Genomic DNA, 12,620 nt, shown 5'->3' on the forward strand with positions numbered 1-12,620 from the left:
GTGAGAGCATGCACAGTGCACATCTCTGAACACAAACAGTTTAACATGTTTACTTCTAAGAATGGTATTCAATGGTATTTATTTGGCTTTTCATTAATACGAATTTACACAAACAATTGAAGGCTAATCGTTTTAGCTCAATACAACTCTGTTTGACCATAATGCCCAGGGCCTATAGCTAAATGAAATGTATTTCAGATGTTCATTCATAAATCTCACTACCACCGTAAAACACCTTAAAATAAACCCATTTCTTTTTGCCAATAAAGAAACAAAACAGTAAATAGATGCATTGTGGTCCACCCTCCATCCGCTCTCACATCCATTCAGGTGTCATTACATTGTCATGGCCAGAACCCTGCCCCATTCCCACCCCCGAATCTTCATCATTAGAACAACAGCAACTAGTTAGTCAGATTCCATCAGAGATGCTTAGAGTTCACTTGTGTCATCTTCAGATTTTCTTTAGTTGTTGGAGAAATAAAATAAAAAAATGGAGATTGGAACAAGATACATTTTTTTACACACACAGTACAACAGTACAATGTAACAATCATATGAAAGGACATTTCTTATGCAGTATAAATGAGTTGTGAAGCGTCTATGTAGGCCTAGTAAAGGGTTTATAAACATATGGATAGAACATAGGCTCTTACTTGTTCTTTCTAGTGCATTTGGGATCTGAAGAGAGAATAATGAGATGTTACTACAAACACTGACAGAGTCTGGGTCTATCCTCTTGAGTTACATTCATAATGTAAGAACGTATTAGTAATTGGACTATGTGTACTTACTAAGTAGGACAAACAATCCACCTGCTACAAGCAAGCCTGCAATGATCAGGCCTCCAATTCGTAGTCTCTCATAGTCTGGGAAAGTCAACATTCAACAGCTCAGGGTCACACAGGTACAATGATTCATCCAATGACAGAAGCATATTTCTGATGTCATTTCATATCCAATAAGAATATGGTCACTTACATACCACTATGTTAATTTTGTTTGGTGGTGGTGATTTATCAGTTCCATTTGAACGAGAGTAGAGGAATGAGCTACTTACTGTAAACAAATGGATCTGCAGAGGGGGGGGGGGGGAGAACAGATAATGAACCTCAAGCAAATAAAACACATGTTGCTCTGACTGTCTGCACAGTGTGTGACTGGTTTAAGTGGCAGTGATCAAATCTGCTGAAAATAGTTAGTTCTCATTCACAGTCAGATAAAAACAAAACCTCATGAAAAACAGAGTCTAACAAAGAGCAAGTTTTGACCAACCCGCCAGACAACTAGAGACAACACTAAATCACATTTTTCTTACTTGCTTCAATTTCCACAAAGAATGCACAGAGAACTAGGAGAGAAAAATAAGAAACATTTTAAACATTTGGCATTTGGTGGATGGATCTAAGTTTATATGTAGTTTTGATCATGTTAAGGGTCAAGGTCAACTGTCATTTCTTGGAAGAACACAAAAGGTCAATGTTAAGTACATTAAAACATTCCTTCTAAGGCTAAGCAGAACGTGTCTGTTGTTTCACTGATTTGTAGTGCCTACTATAGCTTTCCATACTAATGTCCATAAAATCTTTAATAATATTTATTTATTTTGAAGAATTCATCTGTTGCATTACCCCATGCATCTTTATCGTGAAAATGTCTGATTTACCTGCCAGCATAACCAGAACTGAGAATTGGCTCATCTTGTACACAACCTGACTGGGAGCAAACGGAGAAAGGCATCTGTTATAACAGCATAACATATCACAAGTCAAGGTCCAAGAGGCTTCTAAACAGCCTCTACCCACAGGCCAGAAGACTCCTGAACATCTAATCAAATGGCTACCCAAACTATTTGCATTGCCCCCTTGTTTTACACTGCTGCTCCTCTCTGTTATTATTGGGCCAATAGTCACTTTAATAAAACAGTTTCTTAAAACTGCATTGCTGGTTACTTGTAAGTAAGCATTTCACTGTTGTATTCGGCTCATTTGACAAATAATATTTGATTTGATTTGACATACCAGTAAGCATTGTGGCCATTCCTAGAATTTAACACCATCTTGAATTAACCCTTGTTATTCCTAGCTGAAGAGGGATTATACTGTTTGATTATACTCGTAATCAATAATGAACGAATATCATTAAAACCATTGTGTCTATGTCGCCCTCCTGCACAGTCCCATCATTGTTCTCAAACACAGTGAGGATGAAGGGGTAAAATGTCCTTGTGGTGCGAGACAGACACCGAGACGCAGCAGGAGGGCATTGTGGGTGTTTGGAGAGAAAACAGCAGTGGGAGGAAATGTGGGGCGGACGCCACATGCCTTAGGACACCCTTGGCTCGACCTTGGTCACTCACTGGAGTTTACACTGCAATGTTTTGGAAATATAGAAATAAGACACCCATCTCCTTCATTCTGGTAAAAACTAGTTTGTTTAACAATGGACAATTCCACCATTTGAAGACCGAGTCAAATCTAGTAATCCAACTTCTCCTACCAGAGTTTTTAGAATGAGTTTTCTACTTTTCTAATACCCCAACTCCAACTCACGATGTTGGGAATGAATCCTAAATTGAAATACTAGTATGTGTATAGTTCACATCAGATACACTATGGGTGACATTGTGAACTACAAATAGTTATTTATAAAAAAAATTGAGCATTCATATACTGAAACATAACACATACATTTGAATTTATAGAGGGAAACAGAATATTTCCGATCTTATTCTAATATTATATTCCAATATGCCCAGAATGCCATTTTCCCTGTTGCAGACTAATAGTAGTGAAGGTCACCGTGCTGATCAGCATGTCTTCACTCAAGGTCAAGGATACCTATCCATATATTTACTACCTGACAAGTGCCTTTCGTAGGGAACACACCAACCTAGCTCATATAACAACACAGATGGTTGTAAAACAGGGCCCGGGAAAGCCAGGGAATCCCCTTCTTACCTGAAAATGAGGTCTGTCTTGGCAAGGGGTCTGGGGATGTCTGCTGGGTAGCTCAGGTCGTCCTGCTGACTTCACACACCTAGTCTTTACTCTTTCCTTTTACCTTGAGGAATAGCCCCTCCTTTTTGTTGTCACCTAAAACACACTATAGGACGATGAGATCTCGTGTGCAGAGCGTGTGTTGTGCGTCCAGGTGCACTGTTGTGACCCAAACACAGGCCTGTGCCCTTCTGTTTAGGGTTAAAAACACTGGGTGGGACGAGGTACTGAGTTGCAATACCACGACCTACTGAGCTCTCATACTGATCACTATTTCATTGAATGTCTTTCGGTGGATTCGCTTTATGGTCAGTTATATTAAACTTTGTGCATGTCCTTCTGATAAGCAGAATGAATGCTAGAGAAGCATACGGTTTGAGCTGGAGAGAAATGGATTTGGGGCGTTCTTGAAATATTTGAATGCCTTACAATAAATCTCCATGATTACGCCACAGTGAGATGCGTTAATCCAGGAAGTTTCCTTCCAGTCCATTAACCATCCTGTCAGCCAAGAACCTTTCAATGTCATTCTGAGACATTCTAAGAGGACATTCTAAGATGTCATTCTAAGAAGACAATCTAAGAGGACACAGAGAGACATTATGTACCGTACAGAATCGTAGCTTTGGCTGAAGTAGGAGTTAGAAAAATATAAATATTTTTGTAGTCTCTTTGATAAATGGATGTGTTAAAAACAATGTTATAGGGTAATACAAAAGGCCAACACACGACACAGAATTAACAGGAGTAGCCATTAGCCAGAATGTATTTAATCAATACAATATAATAGGTTCCCTAGAATAGAGATGCACTACATAATGTGTGGACACCTGCTTGTCAAACATCTCATTCCAAAATCATGGGCATTAATATGGAGTTGGTCACCCCTTTGCTGTAGGCTCGTCACGATACCAACATTTTACAAATGATAAGATACCCGGCCAAGTATCACAATGCCACTCGGGCTCCTGAGTGGCGCAGCGGTCTAAGGCACTACATCTCAGTGCTAGAGGCTTCACTACAGACACCCTGGTTGGAATCTACGCTGTATCACAACTGTCTGTGATTGGGAGTCCCGTAGGGCAGTGTAGGCCGTCATTGTAAATAAGAATTTGTTCTTAACTGACTTGCCTAGTTAAATAAAGGTTAAATAAAAAAATATATATATATATACATACCTATATATATATATATATATATATAAATACCACAGTGGAAAGAAATCTGTGGCCAAGCATCCTTTTTGTCCCGTCCCCCGGACGCTTGTTGACATTTTCTAAACGTTGACCAAGAACCAGTCACTGAAATTCACACCTCTACTCAATACAAAACATTGCATTTAACTTCACACTTTCTAGTGTATAATAGAATACTGCATAGAATGGCTGATTTGCTCATATTCACAAAGACCTACCTGTGGTTTGGCTGGAGGAATGGGAGGAAGGAATAAACATGCATAATGATCTTGTCACGTTCTGACCATAGTTCTTTTGTATTTTCTTTGTTTTAGTGTGGTCAGGGCGTGAGTTGGGTGGGCAGTCTATGTTTTCTGTTTCTATGTGGGGTTTCTTGTTAGCGTCGCTGCACAGCTATATTCAGGTCTCTCCAGAGATGTTCGAGTCTCTGGCTGGGCCACTCAAGGACATTCAGAGACTTGTCCCGAAGCCACTCCTGCATTGTCTTCGCTTTGTGCTTAGGGTCGTTGTCCTATTGGAAAGTGAACCCTCGCCCCAGTCCGAGGAGCAGGTTTTCATCAAGGATCTCTCTGTACTTTGCTCCATTTGTCTTTCCCTAGATCTTAACTAGTCTCCCAGTCCCTGCCACTGAAAAACATCCCCACAGCATGATGCTGCCACCTCCATGCTTCACCGTAGGGATGGTATTGGTCAGGGGATGAGCAGTGCCTGGTTTCCTCCAGACGTGGCAGTTAGTATTCAGGCCAAAGTTTTCAATCTTGGTTACATCAGACCAGAGAATCTTGTTTCTCATGGTCTGAGAGTCCTTTAGGTGCCTTTTGGCAAACTCCAAGCAGGCTGTCATGTGAATTTTACTGAGGAGTAGCTTCTGTCTGGCCACCCTACCATAAAGGCCTGATTGGTGGAGTGCTTCAGAGATGGTTTTCCTTCTGGAAGGTTCACCCATCTCCACAGAGGAACTCTTGACCATTGGGTTCTTCGTCACCTCCCTGACCAAGGCCCTTCTTCCTCAATTGCTCAGTTTGGCCAGGCGGCCAGCTCTAGGAAGAATCTTGGTGATTCCAAACTTCTTCCATTTAAGAATGATGGAGGCCACTGAGTTCTTGGGGACCTTCAATGCTGCAGAAATGTTTTGGTACCCTTCCCCAGATCTGTGCCTCAACACAATCCTGTCTCGGAGGTCGACGGACAATTCCTTCCGCCTCATGGCTTGGTTTTTGCTCTGACATGCACTGTCAACTATGGGACCTTTATAGAGACAGGTGCCTTTCCAAATCATGTCCAATCAATTGAATTTACCACAGGTGAATTCTAATCAAGTTGTAGAAACATCTCAAGGATGATTAATGGAAACAGGATGTACAGTATCTGAGCTCAATTTCGAGTCTTGTAACAAAGAGTCTGAATACTTATGTAAATAAGGTATTTCTGTATTTTTATTTTGTATAAACATGTGGTATTGTGTGTAGATTGATGAGGAACATGTTTTATTTAATCAATTTTAGAATAAGGCTGTAATGTAACAACATGTGGAAAAAGTGAAGGGGTCTGAATACATTCAGAATGCACTGTAGGCACACTGCTCTCAACGTTTAAAATGTTAGGCAACAAACAGAATTGAAATAGCACCAGAAAGAAATAGATTTTTGTATATAGTTTAGGCTTCCATTTGGACCTACTGTATATGAACCCTCCCTTTTGAAGCACATCTCATGAGTAGCAGACCCATTTCCTTTCTTCCTGTGCCAATCAAATATGCCTAAACCTACTGTCAAGTTAGCAGGTTGATAGCTAACTAGGTAACGTGCCCAACAATGTTGTTTGTTGTCAAACTAATAATTAGCAACCCGGGATTAGTTTGTTAAATTATATTTTTTAAAAGACAAGCTTTTTTCTTTTCAGCTTTCAGATTGAGATCATGCTCACCTCACAGAGAGGGAGGGGCCTTGAATACAATATAATCCTTTGGAATATTCCACCTCTATCCCCAACTCACAGAGACAGCTATCATAGCTCAGAGATCAGAACTCCTGCCTGCCTGCCTGCCTGCCTGCCTGCCTGCCTTCCTGCCTGCCTGTCTGCGTCTGTCTGAAAACAAATAAAATTCAAATGTATTTGTCACATGCTTCGTAAAAAACAGGTTTGTCTTCCTGCCTGCCTGTCTGTCTGTGTGATCATGTGCTACTCACTTGGAGTAGTGTGGAAAGTAAATGAAAACACAAAGCCATGAAAAAGGCTAACACAGTGAACTGAACAACAGAGTCAAGAACCTAAGGCTCACACCATTATGTTGGCTCCTCAGAGGGGACACATGACTGAACCTCTGCACATTATTGGCATGGTGACTTGCTGCTATCTGGGACTATTTATATCCCCGCAGCATCTGCGAAGGAATACGTATCCAGTTCTTCACAAGTGATAATAGAATAATGTGAGTGGTTATATACTAGTTAGAGGGACCATCAGTGACATATGAAGACCTGACATGAGAAAGAGGGGGTTACCACCATGAAGGACTGATAAAACTGTGAGATAAAGTCCATTCTGTGGTGTCCAAGTTTGTGTGTGTATTGGGGCCAACATACGTGTGTTCCATTGTTGTATTCCATGAAACCAGAATAGTTTTAAGACATGTATTACTGATGATAAGTGAACAACAAACCCAACTTTTCCACAATGTTCAAAACTGACCATATAGCAGAGAGGAGGAAAAAGCTGTAGAACACAAACACATCTATCACTAATTGATTGGAAGACTGCATACCTACATACCCAGTGGTGTAAAATACTTTAAAGTACTACCTATGTAGTTTTTTGGGGTATCTGTAATTCACTTGACTATTTATGCATATTTTTTTGCAATTTATACTTTTACTTCACTACATTCCTAAAGAAAATCATGTACTTTTTACTCCATACATTTTCCCTGACACCCAAAAGTACTCATTACATTTTGAATGCTTAGCAGGACATGAAAATGGCCCAAGTCACGCATTTATCAAGAGAGCATCCCTGGTCATCCTTACTGCCTCTGATCTGGTGGACTGACTAAACACAAATGCTTTGTTTGTAAATTACTATATCTGAGTGTAAGAGGGTTCTGCTGGCTACCCCCCCACCTCCCCCCCAAAAAGTTTTTGGATGCCGTCTGGTTTGCTTTTTAAAATACATTTGAAATTATTTATACTTTTACTTTTGATACTTAAGTACATTTTAGAGATTACATTGACTTTTGATACTTAAGTATATTTAAAATAGTAGTATTATATTTAAAATTAGTATTTTCCTCAAGTAGGATTTTACAGGGTGACTCACTTTTACTTGAATCCTCTTCTATTATGGTATCTTTACTTTTTCTAAAGTATGACATTTGGGTACTTTTTACACCACTGTGCATACCTCAGCTACAAAGTCTACAGAACCAGTGGCCACAGGGAAAGGATTGTTGTATGCTCACACAAGAGACAGTCAGGGTGGGCTATCCAAAGGTTAAAGGGTAAAGTAAACACGCAGGTACAACACAAACATAAGACATTCCCTCCACAAAAACCCTCTTCTTAGCACAACATCCCTGAAACAGGTTCAGTCTTTTTTTTTTAAGTATTCAGACAGTGACACATTTTTGTTGTTTTGGCTCTTTATTCCAGCATGTTGGTTTGAAATTATACTATGACTATGAGGGTGAAGTGCAGCTTTAATTTGAGGGTGAACCGTTTAGAAATTACAGCACTTTTTGTGCATAGTTCAACTCATGCCAAAGGTGTTTGATAGAGTTGAGGTCAGGGCTTCCCCATAGTTCCCCATTTTAAGGGACATTAAAGTAGTATTAAAGTTATTTACCATTCATTTCTATTGGACACAAAATAATCTGAAACACAACCAAAACAAGCAGCAAAAGCATCTAACAAATTTGTCACACACTTGATGTAGTCATTACGTACTGTGAATATGGGACCAAATACTTAACTTTATACTACTTTAATACACATATAAGTGCATTTGTCCAAATGGGGGGACTATGTACAAAAAGTGTTGTCATTTCTAAAGAGTTCACCTGATATGGATACACTCAAATTAAAGCTGACAGTCTGCACTTTAACCTCATAGTCATTGTAGCATTTAAAATCCAAAGTGCTGGAGTTCATACCCAAAACAACAACAACAATTTTCATTGTCCCAATACATTTGGAGCTCACTGTATATGTCTGCATCATCACTGACACAACTATGGTGCATAGCTTAGACTTAAATAAAAGTGTGGTATGTAGGAATTTATGCATGCACTGACACAAGCACGCTAGTGCTGGCACACTCAAAACGTACACTACTCTTACTTGTTAGGAGGCATATTTGTCACTACACAAACCATCTAAGGGTCGTTGAGCATTTGACCATATCCTCTGACAAGCCACTCTGAAGATGGGGAGCATGCATAAAAATAGAAATACATCTCAAAGAATGTATGTAATTCTAAACAAATTAGCAATGCATATTGTGGGATCTGGAGTGATATGAGTTGTGTCCGTGTCAGAGTCATACCAGAGCATAGCAGGCCAGCTGAGTCAACATCGCACCACCTCTACTGATCCTCCACTGGAACACTTTAGACAGCTACTCAGACGTCCTGCTCTCTATTGTTTATGCAGTGAAAACAGGTGTTAGCTGGCTGCCAGCATAACTGTAAAACAATTAATGGAGCTATAAAACGCAGTATAAAAAATGAACATAAACTTCAGTATTCCCGGAGTGGAGGAAAAGTCTGAGACGCAATTATAGTACATTATTAAAACGCTTTAGTAGTATCTCAGCTTCATTGAACTTCAGTTCATGTACTGTCATGGCTGCTCTCTGCTGGACAAATAGTAGAACTGCGGCTGAACTAACGAAGGCAAAAAAAAAACTCTACTCTTAGGAGAGAGAATATGATATATGGTCTTTGGTAAGAACTTTTCAAAATGCAACATTTAGTTTAACTTCCTACGTTAACTAAAAACACAGGAATCTGATGCTAGTATCAGAAACTGCATACTGCTAGATAAGCAAATAATAAAAACAAAATAGAAATTACAATAAAAATGTGCATATGCTAAAACCCCCACAAAGTGTCACCTTAAGAAGTTGAATAAGTAAATATTGAAAGGTGTGTGTTTAATCCTTTGTCACCATTGTGGTGATGTCATCCTCACGGTCTTTTCCCCCTGTTGACACAAACACAAGAAAGAGACGAGAACCATATGAACATCGCAGGGCAGGGCATCATTCTCTGGTTCATCCTCTGTTAGGGCTAAAGGAGAGAGGTACTTACTGAAACAGAGCTGGAACCTCTCAGATCTCCTGAGCACAGTGTATGACAGACCAATGACGATGATGATACCAAAGAAACCACCAATGACGCAGCCAATGAGGGTGGCAAAGTAACTGCCGTCCTCTGAAAATGTATCCGAAGAGGACAGACAGACAAACAGGATAGAGAGACAGACCGACAGGATATGCAGACAGACGGACAAAGAGGATAGAGAGACAGACAAACAGGATAGAGAGACAGACAGGATATGCAGACAGACAAACAGACAGACAGACAGACAGACAGACAGACAGACAGACAGACAGACAGACAGACAGACAGACAGACAGGATAGAGAGACAGACAGACAAGATATGCAGACAGACAGACAGGAAGGATAGAGAGACAGACAGACAAGATATGCAGACAGACAGACAAACAGGATAGAGAGACAGACAAACAGGATAGAGAGACAGACAGACAGGATAGAGAGACAGACAAACAGGATAGAGAGACAGACAAACAGGATAGAGAGACAGACAAACAGGATAGAGAGACAGACAGACAGGATAGACAGACAGACAAACAGGATAGAGAGACAGACAAACAGGATAGAGAGACAGACAAACATGATAGAGAGACAGACAGACAGGATAGACAGACAGACAAACAGGATAGAGAGACAGACAAACAGGATAGAGAGACAGACAAACAGGATAGAGAGACAGACAGACAGGATATGCAGACAGACAGACAAAAAGGATAGAGAGACAGAGAGGATATGCAGACAGACAGACAGACAAAGAAATTAGGGTTAGCTAATGATGACAATGTCCAATACCATGCTCAGGGAAGGTGTATTAGAGAGGTGTATTTACCGTACACCCTGAGGTATCCATCCACTAGTGGTCGCTCTGAGCTCTGACATACCACACGTGTGTTGTTGTCAGAGCGGAACGTCCCACTGATAAGCCATATTGCAAAGAGCTCCTTACCTGTGTTATCACAGTACCCTTTTATTGACTGAGAGGAGAGGAGAGGAGAGGCGAGGAGAGGAGAGGAGAGAGAGAGAGAGAGAGAGAGAGAGAGAGAGAGAGCGAGCGAGAGATTATATCTTATCTCATCTGGTGATGCATAAAGACTCCAATTAGCAAGTAATAAAGTGAAAGTAATTTGCACTCCAACAGGCCTGAATTGAGCTACTGTATGGATTTCTCAGTGATTTCAGCTGTACCAATGGTCATGCTAATTAGGTCACCTGCGTCATCCAGGCCTGTTCAGAGCAAATACCTGTAACCTGGATGGTTGGTATAATATAAACTAAGGCTGTGCCACTCACCTGGGCAGCCAGGTACTCAGTGTGGTCTCCTGGGCAGATAAGGGTTCTGTTTCCATGGCTACCATAGAGGGTGAAGTTGAGTTGTCTAGGAGGAGGGGACACACCACACTGGAAGGCAGCAGGCTTGCCAATAGTCACTGTTATGTTATTTGGTAGCGTAGTGTAGTTTTTCTGGGCTGGAGGATGGATGATGAGGGGGTATGAGGAAGAGATGGGTACAGTGAATGAGAGAAATGGGAGGGGAGAAGTGACAGCAAGGAGAGAAGCGCAACATAATCAGTCATAGCCTGTGACACAGCCTAGTCCTCATTTGCCTAGGAGGCAAAGCGCACTACTTCTCTTGGAAAGGGTTCTTTGACTGTTTGACTATTCCAATGTGAATTGGTCTGAGATTGTATTTTCCTAATATGAGGGACATCAGTGAAACCAAGGCACCACTACAAATATTGCTGTCTGTCTACATTCTCAACCTGTATTGTAATATCATAACACAATTATCTAGGTCTGGATGGCTGCTCTTGAGCCCAACCAATATTGGCTAAAATAAACACAATATGGTCGCTTTACAGTAGCTACCTTTACATGTATGATTGGCAAGACAGAACCAAAGGTCAACCAAGTCAGTCCTACCTGAGCATTGAAGATGAAGCAGAGCCAACAGGAACACAGACAGACCAAGCCCTGGTCCCGTCATCCCACATACAGACATTATTCTTCTCTTCATCAACAAAACAACTTTCTACCAACCCCTCCAAGACATCCGCTTCAGTGGACATTCATGTCCTGAGACTCTAGCTGCTGCCAATGATTCCAGCCTGAAAACACAGAGAGAGAGAGGACATACAACTCTCCTTGAGCTACGACCTAAACAAATGAGCAAACAACATTATCTATGATGAAGGAACTCCCTGGACTGATTTGCAAGAAAGATTCCTGGGAAAGAAAATAATGTGAACAGGTTGAGCAGGGCTGGGCCGCATTTATCACAGGAAGCGATGAGGTTCTTTCAAGTCCTCCTCCAGGTGATCCTGCCAATCCTTTCTCTCTCTCTGTGTGTCTCTCTCTCATTCCTTCTCAGAGCACATCCGTGATTTGAGTAAAGACATTTCACTTCCAAAGCAGGCACCCAATATTGTCCTTTTTTTCCCAAGGGAAAAAGAGACGGTGTCTCACTATACCACACAGTATAAAGTTCATATTCAAGTAATGCTAAAGCCTTTAGGTTGAAAATATGTTATGTACTTCAGGTACCCTTTAGGTTTACTATCAACAGATGTATTTGCATGGCCAGTGGACATAAGTCTATAACACATTTGGGTCTGGGAAAATACACAAGCTAATGGGGTTGCCTGGCAGGGGTCATTCGGGGCAGTCATAAGTTATCCAATGATTTAATGATAAGTTAGATCACGTTGACTGTAGAACTGATCATACAGTGAGCCATTTATAGTATCACCTTTCAGGATGTCTGAATAGTTCCGTTCCTGTAAACCAGGAATATTTAGATTCCATAAAACCAGTTTCACAAATGTTTCCAGATACAAGGTGTTATGTGTTACGGAAATGAAAGGCTTTTTACTGAGGCTTTAGTGGTACAGAGTTAAGATATTAATTTGATCACCCGGTTGAAGGAAATTTACAACTTTAAAAAGGCTTCTGGATGTTTGTAATTTCCACTTGATTTTCCATTACGGAAAATGTATCAACCCCTACAAAAATGTACATTAATTATAGTCCACATAATAATTCACATTTCCTGTTGCTGCAGGATTATTTTCCTTCTGTATCCAACTGTCTCAAAT

The 12,620-nt window shown here is 40.6% G+C and overlaps 1 protein-coding gene and 1 long non-coding RNA gene across 2 annotated transcripts; both read right to left on the minus strand.

Moving 5' to 3' along the window:
* Positions 1-62: 62 nt before the first annotated feature.
* LOC149984487 (uncharacterized) lies at positions 63-3,390 on the minus strand. Its single transcript, XR_016493267.1, has 7 exons — positions 2,961-3,390; positions 1,667-1,716; positions 1,319-1,351; positions 1,061-1,075; positions 795-869; positions 657-681; positions 63-463 (listed from the first exon to the last, which is right to left on the minus strand). It is a non-coding gene; the product is annotated as an uncharacterized LOC149984487 (long non-coding RNA).
* Positions 3,391-6,814: 3,424 nt separating this feature from the next.
* LOC149984488 (uncharacterized) lies at positions 6,815-11,774 on the minus strand. Its single transcript, XM_090226662.1, has 5 exons — positions 11,449-11,774; positions 10,819-10,994; positions 10,358-10,502; positions 9,501-9,623; positions 6,815-9,393 (listed from the first exon to the last, which is right to left on the minus strand). The coding sequence occupies exons 1-5, from the start codon at positions 11,540-11,542 to the stop codon at positions 9,344-9,346; spliced, it is 588 nt and encodes a 195-aa protein (XP_090082788.1). The 5' UTR covers positions 11,543-11,774; the 3' UTR covers positions 6,815-9,343.
* Between the last annotated feature and the right edge of the window lie 846 nt (positions 11,775-12,620).

This window comes from Oncorhynchus mykiss, chromosome 3 (genome assembly GCF_057628025.1).
Source record: "Oncorhynchus mykiss isolate SJ-2025 chromosome 3, ASM5762802v1, whole genome shotgun sequence".
Taxonomy (NCBI): Eukaryota; Metazoa; Chordata; class Actinopteri; order Salmoniformes; family Salmonidae; genus Oncorhynchus; species Oncorhynchus mykiss.

Coding starts and splice junctions, on each gene's coding strand:
- LOC149984488 (XM_090226662.1), bottom strand. CDS start 11,542: ATGAAGAGAAGAATAATGTCTGTATGTGGGATGACGGGACCAGGGCTT. Junction 10,995..11,448: donor GCTTCATCTTCAATGCTCAG/GTAGGACTGACT, acceptor TCCATCCTCCAG/CCCAGAAAAACTACACTACG. Junction 10,503..10,818: donor CTGAGTACCTGGCTGCCCAG/GTGAGTGGCACA, acceptor CTCTCCTCTCAG/TCAATAAAAGGGTACTGTGA.